This window comes from Artemia sp. Qi Xiang Cuo, chromosome 2, assembly GCF_049724085.1.
Source record: "Artemia sp. Qi Xiang Cuo chromosome 2, ASM4972408v1, whole genome shotgun sequence".
Lineage (NCBI taxonomy): Eukaryota > Metazoa > Arthropoda > Branchiopoda > Anostraca > Artemiidae > Artemia > Artemia sp. Qi Xiang Cuo.
This window is the reverse complement of record NC_142795.1, coordinates 29,808,811-29,829,291: the sequence shown is the minus strand read 5'-3', so window position 1 is coordinate 29,829,291 and position 20,481 is coordinate 29,808,811. Positions and strand designations below refer to the sequence as shown.

General features: G+C 36.3%; 2 protein-coding genes across 2 annotated transcripts in view; one reads left to right on the top strand and one right to left on the bottom strand.

Moving 5' to 3' along the window:
- The window catches only part of LOC148955111 (WW domain-binding protein 4), a 30,284-nt gene extending 12,970 nt beyond the window's left edge, over nt 1-17,314 (bottom strand). Inside the window, exons 1-2 of the mRNA XM_089100411.1 lie at nt 17,160-17,314; nt 12,784-12,864 (exon numbers count right to left, since the gene is read on the bottom strand). Of these exons, the coding sequence (XP_088956537.1) occupies nt 12,784-12,858 (75 nt within the window). The 5' untranslated portion in view covers nt 12,859-12,864; nt 17,160-17,314. The remainder of the gene's footprint in view (nt 1-12,783; nt 12,865-17,159) is intronic.
- Nucleotides 17,315-19,672: 2,358 nt separating this feature from the next.
- Nucleotides 19,673-20,481, top strand: part of LOC148955110 (uncharacterized) — a 70,017-nt gene continuing 69,208 nt past the window's right edge. The window contains exon 1 of the mRNA XM_089100397.1: nt 19,673-19,780. The gene's annotated coding sequence lies outside the window, so the exon portion shown is untranslated. The remainder of the gene's footprint in view (nt 19,781-20,481) is intronic.

The following is a 20,481-nucleotide window of genomic DNA, read 5'->3' as shown; positions in this document are numbered from 1 at the left end:
AATCTATGTTTGACTTCCATCAAAGCTTGTAAAAAATGGTTTTTGACACTTGATGCTTAATATCTGCAAAAGTTGGTACTTGAGGATTTTTCACTGATCACACATACAGGATTCAAACAAAATATGAGCACACAAAAACAAAGTACAGCACACAGATTGATTTTTTTAACTGCTACCCAACCTCCACCATAGTTCGCAAGTGATTACTGATATATAAACGTCCAAAATCAAAATACAGTAAGTACACACTTCACAGATTGCGTTTGATTTTTACCTTAGTTAGTAAATATACATGTTGCCACTCGGCTGCAAATTTTCTCATTTTGGATAAAAAAAATCCTGAACTTGCTTATTAGACATTATAATGAAAAACAGTGTGTAAATTATGAAACAAAGTGATATTGAACTAGGAGCGAAATGAAATAGCGATAAATGTTAGAACTAAATCTAAAACAATCATAAATCAACAAGATCAATGAAGTCAAAAAAAAAACACGAACTACCATAAATGAGTGCAGTATTCTGGCTCCCTTCAAAAATACCAAACATCTAGAGCAGGGGGTACTCGATTTTTTCATACCTACTGCCCGCTTTGGCATCTCTACTGGTAGAAAACTCAAAACAAACAAGAATTTTCATAAATTGGGTTCAAAACCCCTATCCCTTCCCATGGCCATAATAAAATTTGCTCTTTACTGAAAAAAATTTAAATGTTTGTACTTTCATAATTCCGATTTATCAAATAGTACCGTCAGTGTTATTACTAAGTATCACTGTATGTATATTCAACTGACAATGCACATTCACTCGTATTTTTTTCAGTAAAGTGCAAATTATCTTCTGGACTTGGGAAGGCATAGGGATTTTGAGCCCAACTTATGTTAATTTCTGCTCGTTTTGAGTTTGACTCGGCTATTTGTTGTACTTTCTGTTTGTTTTGACTTTCATTTATTTATCGATGTTGATTTGTGGTAGTTTCACACTTGGTAGATTATTTGATTTTATTTTTGTTCATTTTTTGTTTAATGGAGTTCTTTATTTTTCTTTGAAAAACTTATTTTGTGGAATTTTTCTTTTTAATTAGTTTCTGTTCGTTTTCTATTGAAGTCTTTTCAAGGAAAAAGAAAATAATACATTAAATCTTTTCTTTTTTTTAAGAATTTATAGTTTGGTCTGCTATTTGTATGCTGGAGAAAAATTTTCAGCAATTATTAAAAACTTACAACCTTTTACATAATCTGGACACAAATAGTGTGGTTTAATTAAGTTTCATACCTCCTCTAGTTGACCTGAAATAGAAAACTTGATACCATTTGCAAAAAAATCTGTTTACTTTCTTTGATATTTTGGATACACTTACGCTATTTTTATTTGGTCAAATTTTAAGAGCAGAAGTAGCCCCAAAAGTTTGAACATAATACCCTCAGTTGTTTTTGGGATACTGCTGAGATGCCTTATTGGGAATTAGCATTAACACAGTACATTTTGATTTAATCTTAAGACAAAATTTAGTTTTTAAACATAAAGACAAATGGGAGGGTGGGCGGGGTAGGGAGATTAGTTTCCCTCAAATCACTTTCGACTATTAAAAAGGGCATCAGCCCTTTCTATTTTCAATCGAATGAGCCCTTTTCGAAGTTCCTACGACAACTCCTTCTATACGAAGTGCCCTGGTCTAAACAACAACAACACCAAAAAATAATACATTATACCCACATCGATCTTTACTATAAAAATGTCAAGCCTTCCAATCACTTTCGACTATTAAAAAGGGCACTAAGCCTTTCGATTTCCAATCGAATGAGCCCTTTTTGAGTTTCTACGACAACGCTTTCTATAAACACCTTATATGCCCCCAGGGCATAAATTACAACCCTTAACCGAAGGGCTGTGAGGGTGGTTGTCATCCTCGGACATAATTTCCAGATCTTTCAACTACGATAAACAAAATGACTATCTCAAAATTTTGATTGAATGTGTTTGGGAAAATATTGGGCGTGAGAGGGGCGTTAGTCACTCTCCAATCACTTTCAACTATTAAAAAGGCACTAGCCCTTTCAATTCCAAATCAGATGAGCCCCTTTGAAGTTTCTACGACAACGCTTTCAGTAAAAACCTTTTATGCCCCAGGGCATAACTAACAACCCTTGCCCTGAGGGCTGGGGGGGGGTTGTCATCCTCAAAGACCTAATTTCCAGAACTTTCTGCAACGTTGAACAAAATGGCTATCTGAAAATTTTGAATGGATGTGTCTTGCGTAATGGTGGGCGTGAGAGTTATCCAAAAAGTGGGGGTTAGTTATCCTCCAATCACTTTCAACTATTAACAAGGACACTAGTCCTCTCAATTTCCAATTGAATGAGCCCCTTTTGAAGTTTTTATGACAACTCTATCTATAAAAACCTTATATGCCCCCAGGGCATAACTTACAACCTTTACCCTGGGGGCTCTGGGGGTTTGTCATCCTTAAATACATAATTTCCAGAACTTTCAACTACGTCGAACAAAATGGCTATCTCTAAACTTTGATTGAATGTGTTTGGTGAAATGGTGGGCACGACAGGGGGGTTAATTACTCTCCACTCACTTTCGACTATTAAAAAGGGCAATTTCAATTTCCGATCAAATTAGCCCTTTTTGAAATTTCTACAACAAATTTCTATATAAACCTTATATGCCCCCAGGGCATAACTTACAACCCCTGCACTGAGGGCTCTGATGGAGTTATCATCCTAAAAGACCTAATTTCCAGAACTTTCGACTACGTTGAACAAAATGGATATGTCAAAACTTTGATTGGATGTGTTTGGAGAAATGGTGGGCGTGACAGGAGGGTTAGTTGCCCGTCAATCACTTTCGACTATTAAAAGGGCACTAGCCCTCTCAATTTTCAATTGAATGAGCCCTTTTTGATGTTTCTACTACAACGCTTTCTATAAAAACCTCATATGCCCCTAGGGCATAACTTATGACCCTTGCCCTGAGGGATGTGGGGGTGGAAAGGTTGTCATCCTTAAAGACCTAATTTCCAAAACTTTCAACTACTTTGAATATAACTATCTAAAAATTTTGATTGGATGTGTTTGGGGAAAATGTGGGCGTGAGAGGGGGGTTAGTTGCCCTCAAATCACTGTCGAGACTATTAAAAACAGCGCTAGCCCTTTTGAATTTCCAATCGAATGAGCCCTTTTTCAAGTTTCTACGACAAAGATTTCAATAAAAACTTACATGCCCCCAGGGCTTAACTTATAACCCTTGCCCTGAAGACTGTGGGGGGAGTGTTCTAATCAAAGGTATAACTTCCTGAACTTTAAACTGCGTGGAACAAAATGATTATCTCAAAATTTTGATTGGATGTTTTTGGGAAAATGGTGGATGTGGAAGGGGTGTTTGTTGCCTTCCAATCAGTTTCAACTCTAAAAAAGAGAACTGGCACTTTAAATTTCTAATCGAATGAGCCCTTTTTTAAGTTTCTACGAAAACACTTTATATGAGAACCCTATATCCCCCAAGGACATAACTAACAAACTTTGTCCTGAGGGCTGTGGGGGGGAGGGGGTTGTCATCCTTAAATACCTAATTTACAAAACTTTCAACTACGTTGAACAAAATGGCTATCTTAAAATTTTCTTTGGATGTGGTTGGGGAAAAGGTGGGCGTGAGAGGGGGATATTGCCCTCCAATCACTTTCGACTATTAAAACGGGCTCTAGCCCTTTGAATTTCCAATCGAATGAGCCTTTTTTGAAGTTTCTACGACAAAGCTATCTACAAAAACCTTTGATGGCCCCAGGGCATAACTTACAACCCTTGCCCTGAGGGCTGTGGGGGAGTGTCCTCCTCAAAAACATAATTTCTATCTGGAAATGATCTACGCTAAAAAAAATAGCTATCTCAAAATTTTGATTGGATGTGTTTCGGGAAATGGTGGGCGTGGAAGGGGTTTTAGTTGCCTTCCAATCGCTTTCGACTATTGAAAAGGGCACTAGCCACTCCTGTTTCCAATTGAATGAGCCCTTTTCGAAGTTTCTACGACAACTTCTTCGATACGAAGAGCTTTGGTGTAAAGAAAAAAAAAAAAAATAATACCTTGTGCCAACATTTTTCTTATATGCCCTCAGGACATAACTTAAAATCCTTGCCCTGAGGGTTGTGGGGGAGTGACCTCCAGAAAAACATAATTTCTATCTGGAAATCAACTACGCTGAACAAAATGGCTATCTCAAAATTTTGATTGGATGTGTTTCGGGAAATGGTGGGCGTGGAACGGGTGTTAGTTCCCTTCCAATCACTATCGACTATTAAAAAGGGCACAAGCCACTCCAATTTCCAATTGAAAAAGGCATTTTTCGAAGTTTCTACGACAACTTCTTCGATACGAAGGGCCCTGGTCTAAAGGAAAAAATAATAAATAATACATTGTGCCAACATCGTTCTTATATGCCCCCAGGGCATAACTTAAAACCCTTGCCCTGAGGGTTGTGGGGGAGTGACCTTCTCAAAAACAAAATTTTCTATCTTTAAATCAACTACGCTGAACAAAATGGCTATCTCAAAATTTTGATTGGGTGTGTTTGGGGAAATGAAGGACGTGGTGGGGGGGGGGGCTAATTGCCCTCCAATCACTTTCGACTATTAAAAAGGGCACTAGCCACTCCAATTTTCAATCGAGTGAGCCCTTTTAGAAGTTTCTATGACAACTCCTTCGATACGAAGTGCCCTGGTCTAAAACCAAGAAAAAAAAATAAATAATACATTGTGCCAACATCGTTATTTACTTAGGCAGCGCTATTGCGCTGCCTATGATTAGTTAAAAAAAAAACTTTCCGAAAAAGACGTTTTTCAAAGAAAAGTAAAGGCCATTTTAAACTTAAAATCAGCAGATACAAGTACCTGTTAAAATTCCAACACAAAACGACGAGAAATTACTATTAAAGAATAAATGAAACCCAAAACGAATAGAAATTAAATAAACAATCATAGCCAACAAAATACAACAAGCAAATACAAATGAATAAATAAATCTTGAAGAGATTAAGCTGAATTTGAATATGCAAATCAAGCTTAAAACGAAAAAAATATATTTGGTATTGAAGTATAAATGAAACCCAAAACGAACAGAAATTAGATAAAGAATCAATGCAAACAAACATACAATAGATACTAAAGTAAATGAATAAATAAATCTTAAAACGAGTGAAACTTAAATTGCATATGAAAATCAAGCTTGAAACGAACCAAAATCCCTACAAAGAAGAGTTTGGTGCCTTCTCTCATTGTAAAAGTCTAAAACCTACTGCGTCATGGCACTTTACTGAAAACGAATTGTATTACAAATATTTTCTGTTCCAGTTCTTACAGCATTGAAAATGAAAATAAAATTACAGTGAAATAAAATCTTGAACTGATGGATCTTTAAACAATTAACATCATTATATATCAAACATTCAATTTGATTTTGTTTATACTTTTTAAGACTGTTCAAGACACATATAGTTTTCAGTAAAGCGCCATGACGCAGTAGGTTTTAGACTTTTACAGTGAGAGTAGGAGACCATATACAAACTAACTCTTGTTTGTTTGTTTTAAGAGGTATTTGTATCTGCTGATCTTAAGTTTAAAATGGCTTTTATTTTTCTTTGAAAAACTTTTTTTTCGGAAAGTTTTTTTATAATTAATTTTTGTTTTTTTTATTGCGAAAAGTTTCAAGTTTTTAAAAATACTTTATTTCAAAATTAAACTATTTTATTTCAAAGTCAAATGTTAATCAAAGTATCAAAACTAGTATCAAAGTACCAAAATCAAAGTAAAATATGGGTTTGTGTCCACCTCGGAGTTTTTATTATCTGATGCTTGAACTATTTTTAACAAAATAGCTATCTAAAAATTTTTATCGGATGGATTAGGGGAAAAAAAGGGCGTGGGGGTTGGGGGGGGGGCTAATTGTTCTTCGATCTCTTTTGACTCTTTAAAAATGAGAAACTTTCCATTTTCCATCAAATGAGCCCTCTCTGAAGTTTATTCGAGCATCCTTTCTATAAGAACTATGTAAGCCCTCAAGGCGCAACTCACAAGGCCTGTCCCCGAGCTCTGGGGGGTTGTGTCGACCTCAAAGTTTTAATATCTGACGTTTGAAACTATTTTAACAAAATGGCCACCTCAGGATTTTTATAGGATGAGTTTGGGGAAGAAAAAGGCGTGGAGGGGGGAAGGACTAGTTGCCCTCCGATCTCTTTTGAGTCTGAGAAATTGAACTAGAACTTTCAATTTCCATTCAAATGAGCACTCTATACGAGCATCCCTTCCAAAAGAACCAAAAGAACCAAATATGCCACCAGGGAATAACTTGCAGCGCCTGCTCCCGTGCCCTGGGAGGTTGTGTAGACACCGGAGTTTTTGTTATTTGACCTATGAACTATTTTTAACAAAATGGCTATATCAACATTTTTATCGGATGCATTTGGGGGAAAAGAGGCGTGGGAGGATAATTGTCGTCTTATCTTTTTTGTCTCTTAAAAACAGAGCTAGAACTTTCAATTTCCAATAAAATGAGCCCTCTCTGAAGTTTATACGATCATCCCTTCCATAACAGCTATATATGCCCGCCGGGCATAACTTTCAACACCTACCCCGGGCCCTGAAGGATTGTGTCGACCCCGGAGTTTTGGTCATATGATCTTTTGAACCATTTAAAAAAATAGCTCTCTCAATGTTTTTATTGGATGGGTTTGAGTAAAATAGGGCGTGGAGGGGGGGGGGGCTAGTTGCCCTCCGATCTGTTTTTAACTCTAAAAAAGTGAACAAGAACTTTCAATTTCCAATCATATGAGCCCTCTCCGAAGTTTATACGAGCATCCCTTCCATTAGAACCATATATGCCCCCAGAGTATTACTTACAACGCCTGCCCCCGGGCCTTGGGGGGTTGCATCGACACAGGAATTTTTCTTATCTGACCTTTGAACTACTTTTAACGAAACGGCTATCTCAAAATTTTTATTGGATAAGTTTGGGGAAAAGGGGTGTGTGTGTGGGGGGGGGGGACTAGTTGCCCTCGGGTATCTTTTGACTCTCAGAAAGTGAGCTAGAAATTTTAATTTCCAATCGATAAGCCCTCTCTGAAGTTTATACGAGCATCCATTTCATAAAAACCATATACACCCCCAGGACAATACTTATAACGCCTACCCTCCGGGTCCTGGGGGGTTGTGTCGACACCGAAGTTTTTGTTATCTGATTTTTAAATTATTTAAAAAAAATGGCTATCTCAAAATTTGTAGCGGATGAGTTTGGGGAAAAAGGGCGTGGGGGGGGGGCTAGTTGCACTTCAATCTCTTGAATGTTAAAAAGTGAACTAGAACTTTCAACTTCCAATCAAATGAGCCCTATATTAAGTTTATACGAGCATCCCTTTCATAAGAACCATACATTCCTTTAGGGCATAACTTAGAACGCCTTCCCCCGGGCCCGGGGGGGATGTATTGACACCAGAGTTTTCCTTATCCGACCTTTGAACTATTTTTTGAACAAAATGTCTATCTCAAAATTTTCATCAGATGGGTTTGGAAAAAAGAAGGCGTGGGAGGGGGCATTGCCCTCAGATCTCTTTTGACTCTTAAAAATAGAACTCGAACTTTCGATTTCCAATCAAATGAGCCCTCTCTGAAGCTTATACGAGAATCCCTTTCATAAGAACCATATATGCCCCAAGGCACAAATTACAACGCCTGCCCCCGGGCCGTGGGGGGTTTTGTCAACACCTGAGTTTTTGTTATCTGACTTTTGAGCAATTTTTAACAAATGGCCATCTCAAAATTTTTATCGGATGCATCTGGGAAAAAAGGGGCATGGGGGGGGGGGAGCTAGTTGCCCTCCAATCTCTTTTGACTCTCAAGAACTGAACTAAAACTTTCAACTTCCAATCAAATGAGCCCTTTCTCAACTTTTACGAGCATATCTTCCACAAGAACCATATATTCCCCCAGGGCATAGCTTACAACACCTGCCCTCGGGCCCTTGGGGGCTGTGTCGACCCCGGAGTTTTCGTCACATGGTCTATGAACCATTTTCTTTTTAATGGCTATCTCAAAGTTCTTATCTGATGGGTTTGAGGAAAAAAGGGCATGGAGGGGGGGGGGCCCTCCGATCTCTTTTGCCTCTTAAAAAGTGAACTAGAAATTTCAATTTCCAATCAAATGAGCCCTCTCTAAAGTTTATACGAGCATACATTTCATAAGAACCATATATACCCCCAGGGCATAATTTACAACGCCTGCCTCCGGGCCCTAGGGGGTTGAGTCAACACTGGAGTTTTTGTTATATTATTTTTGAACTATTTTTAACAAAATAACTTTCTCTAAATGTTTATCAGATGCATTTGGGAAAAAAAGAGCGTGGGGAGGGGGGCTGGTTACCCTCCGATATCTTTTGATTATTAAAAAGAGCATTAGAACTCTCGATTTCCAAGCAAAAGAGCCCCCTTTTAAATTTAGAACTAGAACTTTCAATTTCCAGTCAAATGAGCCCTCTCTGAAGTTTATACAAGCATCCCTTCCATAAGAACCATATATGCCTGCAGGACAACACTTACAACGCCTACTCCTGGGCCCTGGGGGATTTTGTCGACACTGGAGTTTTTGTTATCTAATTTTTGAACGAATTTTGTAGCAGATAGGTTTGGGGAAAAAAGGGCGTGGGGGGCGGGGCTAGTCACCATTCAATCTCTTAACTCTTAAAAACAGAACTAGAACTTTCAATTTCCAATCAAATGAGCCCTCTATGAAGTTTATACAAGCATCCCTTTCATAAGAACTATACATGCCTTCAGGGCATAAGTTAGAACGCCTTTTCCCGGGCCCTGGCGGGTTGTATTGACACCGAAGTTTTCCTTATCCAGCCTTTGAACCATTTTTAACAAAATATCTATCTCAAATTTTCATCAGATGGGTTTGGAAAAAGAAGGTATTAAGGGGGGGCTTGTTGCCCTTGGATCTCTTTTGACTCTTAAAAAGTGAGCTCGAACTTCCAATTTCCAATCAAATGAGCCCTCTCTGAAGTTTATACGAGCATCCCTTTCATAAGAGCCATATATGCCACAGGGCATAACTTACAACGCCTGCCCCCCGGCCCTGGGGGTTGTGTAGACACCTGAGTTTTTGTTATCTGACTTTTGAACAATTTTTAACATAATGGCTATCTTACAAGCATCCCTTCCATAAGAACCATATATTCCCCCAGGGCATAACTTATAACGCCTGCCCTCACGCCCTGGGGGGCTGGCCAGGAGTTTTTATTATATGGTCTTTGAACTACTGTTTTAAAAATAGCTATCTCAAAGTTCGTATCAGAAGGGTTTGAGGAAAAAAGGGTGTGGAGGGGGGGGGGCTAGATCCCCTCCAATCTCTTTTGACTCTTAAAAAGTGAACTAGAACTCTCAATTCCCAATCAAATGAACCATAAGAACCATATATAAGAACCAGGGCATAACTTATAACGCCTGCCCCCGGGTCCTGGGGGGTTCTGTCAACACCAGAGTTTTCGTTATATGGTCTTTGAACTATTTTTAACAAAATAGCTATCTAAAAATTGTTATCGGATGCACTTTGGAAAAAAGGGCGTGGGAGGAGGGCTGGCTACCCTCCAATATCTTTTGACTCTTAAAAAGTGAACTAGAACTGTCAATTTCCAATCAAATAAGCCCTCTCTGAAGTTTATACGAGCATTCCTTCCATAAGAACCATATATGCTGCAAGGGCATAACTTACAACGCCTGCCCCCAGTCCCTTGGGGGCTATGTCGACTTCGAAATTTTTGTTATGGTATCATTGAAATATTTTTAACAAAATGGGTATCTCAAAATTTTTATTGGATGCATTTGGGAAATAAAGAGCGTGAGGGGGGGGGGGAGGCGAGTTGCCCTCCGATCACTTTTGACTCTTAAAAAGGGCACTAGAACTCTCAATTTCCAATCGAATGAGCCACCTTTGAAATTTATACGACGGTGCCTCTAGAAAAAAAAAATAATAATAAAACATTGGAGCTGTATGGCCTTTACTATAGGCAACGCTATAGCGTTGCCTCTGAAATGCATACGGCTTCTTTCTTTAGTGATGATAAGACTAATATCATAACTAAAATCAGGAGAACCCAGTTGGCCACCAAAAAGGACTTGTTGCATAAAGTCAAAAGGCTTCAAAAAGATAAAACAGCAAGTTTTGTTGGTTTAGGGTTCATTATTCATTGATGAAAATCCTTTCTCATTACCTTTACACAACTGTTTGTTCTGTTTGTTGATTACTGCTAATCGATCAAGTTAAGTATTTGAGTGGATAATCTGAAATAAAATTTTTCAGCATCAACTTCCTTCTAAAACCTGCATGTTTTCTATTTGCATATCAGATACCTGCGTCGAAAAAAGATCATCAGAATGAGTATTATCTTGCAAAACAGCAAAATTCTTAAATCCACATTAAGAATTGTCTCTTTCCCTTGCACTTTTATTCCTTAATAACTTTGAGTATATGATCTGTTATAGCACTATGAAGAATAAGAGAAAAGTTATGTTTAAATACATTTATTTGCTGCTTGTAGAAATGCAGCAAGGGACAGAAAGAAGCCCCATAAAAAATGGTGCACGACAAAATCGGACGAAAATCGGGATGTTTTTTTTTAGAGTTTGGAACAAGTCTGTTAAAGCCACACACCAAGAAAGAACTGATTAAAAATGCAAGTTTGAAGCAAAGCTAAAAAGTGCCCTGAAAAGCAATGGTGGAGCATTGTCAAAGAACCCCTACCCTCATCTAAATCTTCCTCAATTCCATCACTTCATGTTGAAGGGGTGGTGATGCAATCTAGCTGGGAAAAAGCGGATGCTTTTGCAAAAGATTTTAGGAAGGTCTCTCAACTTAAGGACGTGGAACTCTCCCCTCCCTCTTTTCCTCAACGAACAGATGCAAAAATCACTGATGTAAACATAACCAGTAGCAAGGTGTTTAGAACGCTCTGTCAACTGGATGTCACCAAATCTTCAGTGCCTGATACAATGTTTAACATTGGCCTCAAAAGGTGTTACCCTGAACTTGCTGGTCTTCTCGCCACTCTGTTTCAAATTTGTTTTGCAGAGGGAACATTTCCAAAAGCCTGGAAAGTTACTCATGTAGTACCTATCCCTAAGGAAGATATTGACCCTACTAATGTAGGATCTTATCAGCCAATCAGTCACCTGTCCTATGTAGCAAAATTTTATGAGAGTGTCATCAACAAGACCTTTTATCAGCACCTTAAGTCACACCGCTTATTGGCTGACACACAATATGTTTTTTTTTTTTAGAAAACGATCTATGTTAGACTGTATAATTCCGCACTACCAAGAGTATGACACGAGGGACTTCTATACAAATTAAAAGCCTGTGGAGTTGATGGTCAGCTATTTGAGGTGCTTGCTGATTTCCTTTGCCAAGAGCTTATAAGTCATCATATCACTGCACATGTGTTTGTAGACAAGGGTAGACATTATACAAAAAAAAAAACAAAAAAAAAAACAGAGGGATAAGAGGAAATACACCTCAATAAGTCTGATGAACCAACTGTAAAATTCCAGATTCCATCTAGGTCTAAAATCTACTTTTAGGCAAATTACTAGAGGTCTAGCTTTTTAGAGACAGAAAGAGGGGGATAGAGCTACACTTGATGAACCGCCTGTGGAGGGAATGGACCAAGGCCCAAAGCTTAAAATTCTTCTTTGGGAGCCCAAGCATATCTCCTTCCACCCTTAGGGAGGATTATCCCTACTCCTGTTTGTAGTATTTCCTATTCATTTTAAGTTTGAATGTTAATATTCATTGTAATTCTTGTTTGTTTGTTTTTTGTCTCATTATTTGTTTGGTTAAGTTTGAATTATTATTTGACATTATTTCTGCTCATCTTTGGCTTAAGCTAGCGCTTTACTATCCCATAAAAACTTCACTTATGGATTTTTTTTTTTTTTTTAATCAAGGATTTATAAACAGGTTCAACAAAACAGAGCCAGCCCAGTCTCCTCAAAGGAATGTAAACTTTGCTCTTGTCTGCATTGTGTCCCCTCACCTTCACCCCCTTTACACAAACATATACAGAAAATGTTTGATGAATAAGAAACTAGTTTACAACAGTCAACCAAAACCACATAACAAGTAGTATAGTCCTTATGTTATTATATTACCAAAGTCAGAAAATGAGTCCAGAAAAGGACTATATCATATAACAGCAGCAGTGGTAATAGTATAGAAATTGTATACACTTTGCATTGACAAGGCATTCTACTGCATTAGCTTATATTAAAAAGCTGAGTAGGGAGTTATTTTAACTTCTTATTTACAAAAAAAAAACTCCACAAAAGTTGGTAATTGGCTAGATCCATTAGTTCAGAAAACAAGGAACAGAAATAAGCAATAAAGAGTTTTTCTCCTTGTTTTTGTAACAATATACCAAAATCAGCAGGTATTTTTGTTTTTAATGCTTTTAACAAAACCACTATTTTACTTTGGGTATAAGTTTGTCAATATTAGAATACGGAAATTTACAATTCAATCTTTATTACCTGTTGAATAGCATTTTGATAACCCAAACAGTCTTAACAAGATCAACCACTTTATTTATTTCTTAATAAAGAAGGGAATTTTTGTGATTTCCTTTTATAAACATACCCATTGGTTTTATAGCCAGTGATTTCCTTTTATAAAACAAGAAAAGAGTGAAGAATAAAGAGAGAGAGAAAGAGAGTGAGAGAGAAAAAGCACAAAAACTTACAGCCTTGTTGTCTGCAATCCAACATTTGCAAAAATCACAAAACTTCTTTGGAGTTGATTTCCAATATTCAGACATGACAAACTAGAAATAAAGATCATTTGAAGTAAATTGTGTTTGATTAACATAAATAATCATTCTATTTGCCAAAATTTTTAATAGCAAAATATTTTGCTTCAAGCATGCTTCTCACTCAGGACCATTTTAAAGGATGTTTTGACTAGAAATTTACTATGAGGTAGGAAATAAAATAAAGTCTCAAAAAACATCTCTCACAAACAAATATTTCCAAACTTGTAGTTACTGTTAAAAAAATGGAGAGAATATAAAAAAAAAGGCAAAATATGCACAAAATAATAAGAGCTGATTACAAAAAACTAAAGCAATACAAATATATTAGAAATTAATAAAAGAAAGTTATTTGATGATACATTAAATGAAGAACACTTCCAACACAACAGGCAATACATCTTTATATTAACACAAAGCTTAAAAAAAATACTATCAATCTTAACATTTCTTTGGCAGCTCTACTGGTAACTTCTAAAATTACATAGGAATAAGGCTAGCTCATATCCTAATTCTTCTTGGTTTTCCAATTTTGCCATGAATGAGGCAGAGAACCTCTAAAACTGGCTTTGGAATTTGGGGTAGCTTCACAATCCTTAAAACAGGCTGTTACTTTCACAATATATATCATGTTTTTGACATTTTCCATGTTGACTGTCTTTCTCTAATCATCTGGCAGTCATTATCCTGGTAAAGTAAAGAATCATAAATTTGGATCTTAGACTCTATAAAATTGCCTTTTAATGACTTTTATCTAGAAGTTTAGCCCACAGACATCTGTTGAAGCATTCTGCTTGGAGTGAGAAATGAGTCTTAGTTTGGTCAAGAAATATTGGACCAACATTTCATTAAACAGGAAACATTACCAAGTATTTACCCAGTTCCAGTGCCAGGCAAAAGTGTCCACACCCAGGAACAGAGCCCCTTATTGAAACTTATCACAGACCAGCATCAAAAGTTCAGCAACTACAAGCTCAACATTTGAAGAAATAACATGCAATTTTGGGACTTGAGTAAACATCTATCTTTGCCTACTACCTGCTTTCTTAATGGATGATGCTTTATGTATTACTTGCTTTGTTTATTGCTTTATTTTTCTCATTAATATCTTTTTGTAAGTAGCCTAGTTGGGATTCAAAACCAACCATAGTGTTGAAGAATTGCTTACCCTACATGCTTCCTTAGCAAACATAAGATGGGTTCTATACTAACAGAGTCAAAGCAATGCAGGTTTAATCAGCATCCTCTCTGTCAACTTGAGGTAGATTCTCTTACCTAAGTTCTGGTAAAAGTTGAGATGATGGGGTTTATGCTGTGGTATCTTGGAAAGTAGTTTGACTAGACAAATACAATTTCTATAATGGATCCAAACTAAATTCTGCCCCAAGGAGGCCTTTTAAATTATACTTATCTTGGGTAAGGTTTATATTAACAGACTAATCAGATAGATAAAAAAAACATACCACTAGCATTAGAATTTAATCCTGAGTCCAAATATAACACTCATTTCTGTCGCAAATTATTTTCAAAATTACTTCTAAGCTTCTTTAAGTTTCTTCAATTTTCCTGTTTTTTTCACAGAAATGTCATGGCACCAATTCAATTTGAAAAATACTAAATCTTGTTGAGTGATGATTTGATATGAAAAATACTAAATCTTGTTGAGCATTGATTTGATTTGAGAAATACTAAACAGTTTGAATTATTAATTTTTTTTGGAAAAACATACCCCTTGCTTCAGAATTTCATTCTGAATCCAAATATGACATTCATTTCCATTGCAAATTATTTTCAAAATTGCTTCTAAGCTTCTTTAAAAACACCAAAACTTCTTTCATCCAAACAAACACTTTATGACAGCTACATATACAGTTTTATAAATATCAGATAAACAGAACTTAATGTAAAGAAACTAATCACTCATATCTAACTCTTCATCATCACTTTGTGATGCACTAGGGGTGTCACTGTCTGGTGCTCTAGGGGCCCTATCAATTCCAGGAGGATAGAGCTTGGCAGCTTCAATCCAAAAATTATGATGTTGGTCTTTTTGCTCAAAATTTTGCAGAAATAAGAAGTGCAACACATACTGCTCCATGTATGCTGTTTGTAGCTCTGGTCTTTTAGAGTGCTTTTTGAAGTGTCTCTACAGACTTTCTATATTTTGAGTATGAATGGAACAGTCTTGTGAATCAACAAAATTGGCTGAATGATTGATTTGGTAATGAGTATATCCATGGCTGGACAATGTACTATAAGCTCCCCATTTATCACTGTAAATAGCACTTCCAGGCTTAATATATTTTTTAATAATAGGAATTAAAGTTTCCTTGTTCTTTGGAGGCCTTCTTGGCCATCAGTCAGGGGTACAATAATTTTTCTTTTGCTCTCTCTCTCTATTCCACCAAAACCCAAACTTGCTGTGAAATCCTTCCCCTGTTGTACTTTCTTCTTGCCATTAAAGTTTCATTGATTTCAACTTCAACACCCTGCCCTCCTATAGGTTCTTGGTTTCCTTTCCAAGCCATCAGAACTTCTGAGCAAAAAGACCTCCAGTCAATGCTTGTTTTTTTACTTATCTGGAGTTCCTCAATAACCATTTGATGGTCCCAATCATCCAACAGAAAGTGATTTATAAATATCAGGATTTGATGAGGCTTAATCCTGGCCTGATGCAAGAAACTCCCTTTTCTATCTGATACTGAATAGCTGCAAAATCTTCTCTTTTTGGTCTTTGGGATGACATAGCTCTTGCTGCATTTCTATTTATTTTCTACCATTTCTACCTATTTTGTACAGCTTCACCCAAAACTAGGTTAAGTTGTGAAACTAGGTTTAAGTTGTGAAACTAGGTCACTTTAAAGTGACCTAATTTATTTAGTGGTATGAATTTGGATTAGACCCTGGCATGGGTGAGGTGGGTATGTGGGAGGACCCCCCCCCCTTACCAGAAAAGAATATCTCTGAAAACATCTGTATACTTCCCAATATCCAATACTGTATGTAAACAATAGGCAAAGTCAAATTGCTGCTCTACAAGATTTAGTATATTTCAATTCAAATCACAGCTTTCAGCAAAATTTAGTATTTTTCAAATTGAATTGCCACCATGATGTTTCTATGAAAAAAAAACAGGCAAAATTGATGAAACTTAAAGAAGCTTAGAAGTAATTTTGAAAATAATTTTGCAACAGAAATGAGTGTTATATTTGGACTCGGGATGAAATTCTGATGCTAGTGGTATGATTTTTTACCTATCTGATTAGTCTGTTAATATAAACCTTACCCCCTTATCTCACCTTTCTCATTTTCCTCTCCAAAGGGAACTGACATTTACATGTGTCAGTAGGCTAATAATTCAGTTTATTCAATTTAATGAACTAAAATCTATAGCACAATAAGTCTTACTTAATGAGATTCAAAGTGCTTTATTGCTGTAATCAGAACATCAGAGTTGCTCAGAGTTTAACTGTGCCCAATTCTCCCTCCCTACTCTAGGCCCTAGGTTCAACCCCAAGTTACTTAAAAATTGCTAATTTTGTTACCTTTTAGCCTACTTTCAAAAGTGAACTCAAAGTCTAAATTAGATCATACCAAATATATTTTCAAGCTCTGATCTTTCCTCCTTGTCTATATATAAGATTATAAAAATTGATGATCTGCCTTAGATTAAAAAAAATACATTTTTCATGAGTTTTGGTTTGAATTTGGCACAGTTGCCTACCCACTCCACCTCATACCTGGGATACAGTTAAATAGAAGCAATTGAATTTCAAATTCAATTTTACTGAAAGTAAAGAAGTAAGAATTTTACCCATTATAAATATTTTAAAGTGAGAATTGCTTTCTTAACATTTCTTCTTATCATAAGGCAGAACTGCAAACTTTTGCTAACTTAGAAATCAGAACAAGGTTAATATAGGCCTAGTAGCTTGGCAATAGCCTACCTTCCCAGAGTTTTTTTTTGGCCTTGGATTTGTTGCTGAAAGTTTCATTTTTTAACCTAGCCTAACTGCTTTCCAAGGTAGTAAAAAGTAGCTAAGCTCCAATTTTACCCCCCCCTCCCCCCAGATGTCTTTAATGTAATCTTCTAAGCTGCAAAAAAACTTCCTAGAATGTGATTTGGGTAAGATTCTTGACAAAACATTTCTTTATATCTTGGAAAGTAGTTGGGGAAATTGAATCCAGACCCTCAATGATTCCCCGGGATATTATTTCAAAATACCTGCCTCTACTCCTCTTGCAAAGGTTACTAATTTTCAACTGTAAACTGCAATTTTACACCTTTAAGGGCTCAAATTAAAACTTACTGAGATTTTTTCAAAGATACTCTAAATGGAGAGAAAAACAGCTTTTTCACTTCTCCTTAGCGACCCTTAGTCCCATTGATGTTTCAAATAAATCCTACAGATCAAATTAGCTGGGTTTAAGCTAGTCTGCTCATGTGTTCAATCTATTGAATTAAACGCAGAAATAACGAGAAAAACGGCTCATGTTCCAATGACTATTTTGACAATGCGGAGTGATTGTGCCGTTTTGGGCATGAATATAGGGCTTATAGATAACTTGTTGGGTCAATATCTACCAAATCATATTATTGAGTTAGGAATAAAGTGAATACACCATTAGATGCCTTTTTTTAGGCTTATTACGAATATAATAAGCATTTCTATCGGAAATGAATTTCAGCCCCCCCCCTATAAATGCCAATTCAGGGTTAGGTTTGGTATCGCCTATATGGGGGGGGGGGCGTAAATTCATTTCCGATAGAAATACTTATTATATTCGTAATCAGCATAAAAAAAGGCATCGAATGGTGTATTCACTTTAGTCCTAACTCAATAATATGATTTGGTATATATTGACCACTTGTTGCAACGCTGGTTAATGCCATTTGTGAAGAAATAGAACAGGCTTAACTTATGTAAATTTCAAGTTTCTTCAGGTAAGTATAAAACCTTAATGGCTTTGATTAAAACTTCGCACTCTATAGAACTGAATTTGATACTGGATATTCATATGGTTTGGTGCAAATAGCGTTTGGCCTATTCTAGATTTAAACCAGAAAATTGGTTTTGCCCTGCCTAGATAGCCTAAGACTTCTGTTTCCCCAATTAATTTGCTAGCCTATTGAAGAAAAAAAAACAAACTATTCAATGCTTTTTTAAAAATATTTTGGTAAAATTCTAGTTTAGCTACTTTTTGCTATCTTGGAAAGGGGTTAGGTTAGGAAAGTGAAACTTTGAGGGAATAGTCTACAGACTAAAGGGGATACACCAGATGGCAGTGAATATCTACCATATCATATTATTGAGTTAGGAATAAAGTGAATACACCATTCAATGCCTTTTTTTATGCTGATTACAAATATAATAATCATTTCTATTGGAAATGAGTTTCAGCCCCCTCCCTATAGCCTATATGCCAATTCAGGGTTAGGTTAGGCTGTGGAAATACATACCCTGAATTGGCATATATAGGGGGGGGGCTGAAATTCATTTCCAATAGAAATTATTACTATATTCATAATCAGCATAAAAAAAGGCATCATGTGGTATATTCACTTTATGCATAAGTCAATAATATGATTTGGTAGAAATTTACCCAGATGGCTAATAGAAAATAGTACAGTTTATGTTAAAATTCTGCCTTAGATTAAAAGAAATACATTTTTCATGAGTTTTGGTTTGAATTTGGCACAGTTGCCTACCCACTCCACCTCATACCTGGGATACAGTTAAATAGAAGCAATTGAATTTCAAATTCAATTTTACTGAAAGTAAAGAAGTAAGAATTTTACCCATTATAAATATTTTAAAGTGAGAATTGCTTTCTTAACATTTCTTCTTATCATAAGGCAGAACTGCAAACTTTTACCAACTTAGAAATCAGAACAAGGTTAATATAGGCCTAGTAGCTTGGCAATAGCCTACCTTCCCAGAGTTTTTTTTTGGCCTTGGATTTGTTGCTGAAAGTTTCATTTTTTAACCTAGCCTAACTGCTTTCCAAGATCGTAAAAAGTAGCTCAGCTCCCATTTTACCCCCCCCCCCTCCCCCCAGATGTCTTTAATGTAATCTTCTAAGCTGCAAAAAACTTCCTAGAATGTGATTTGGGTAAGATTCTTGACAAAACATTTCTTTATATCTTGGAAAGTAGTTGGGGAAATTGAATCCAGACCCTCAATGATTCCCCGGGATATTATTTCAAAATACCTGCCTCTACTCCTCTTGCAAAGGTTACTAATTTTCAACTGTAAACTGCAATTTTACACCTTTAAGGGCTCAAATTAAAACTTACTGAGATTTTTTCAAAGATACTCTAAATGGAGAGAAAAACAGCTTTTTCACTTCTCCTTAGCAACCCTTAGTCCCATTGATGTTTCAAATAAATCCTACAGATCAAATTAGCTGGGTTTAAGCTAGTCTGCTCATGTGTTCAATCTATTGAATTAAACGCAGAAATAACGAGAAAAACAGCTCATGTTCCAATGACTATTTTGACAATGCGGAGTGATTGTGCTGTTTTGGGCATGAATATAGGGCTTATAGATAACTTGTTGGGTCAATATCTACCAAATCATATTATTTAGTTAGGACTAAAGTGAATGCACCATTTGATGCCTTTTTTTATGCTGATTACGAATATAAGAAGCATTTCTAGCGGAATTGACTTTCAGCCCCCCCCCTATATCTCCCCCTCCCGGGTTAGGTTCGGTATCGCCTATATCGGGGGGGGGGCGAAATCCATTTCTTATAGAAATGCTTATTATATTAGTAATCAGCATACAAAAGGCATCGAATGGTGTATTCACTTTAGTCCTAACTCAATAATATGATTTGGTACATATTGACCACTTGTTGCAATGCTGGTTAATGCCATTTGTGAAGAAATAGAACAGGCTTAACTTATGTAAATTTCAAGTTTCTTCAGGTAATTATAAAACCTTAATGGCTTTGATTAAAACTTCGCACTCTATAGAACTGAATTTGATACTGGATATTCATATGGTTTGGTGCAAATAGCGTTTGGCCTATTCTAGATTTAAACCAGAAAATTGGTTTTGCCCTGCCTAGATAGCCTATAGCCTAAGACTTCTGTTTCCCCAATTAATTTGCTAGCCTATTGAAGAAAAAAAAAACAAACTATTCAATGCTTTTTTAAAAATATTTTGGTAAAATTCTAGTTTAGCTACTTTTTGCTATCTTGGAAAGGGGTTAGGTTAGGAAAGTGAAACTTTGAGGGAATAGTCTACAGACTCAAGGGGATACACCAGATGGCAGTGAATATCTACCATATCATATTATTGAGTTAGGAATAAAGTGAATACACCATTCAATGCCTTTTTTTATGCTGATTACAAATATAATAATCATTTCTATTGGAAATGAGTTTCAGCCCCCTCCGTATATATGCCAATTCAGGGTTAGGTTAGGCTGTGGAAATACATACCCTGAATTGGCATATATAGGGGGGGGGGCTGAAATTCATTTCCAATAGAAATTATTACTATATTCATAATCAGCATAAAAAAAGGCATCATGTGGTATATTCACTTTATGCATAAGTCAATAATATGATTTGGTAGAAATTTACCCAGATGGCTAATAGAAAATAGTACAGTTTATGTTAAA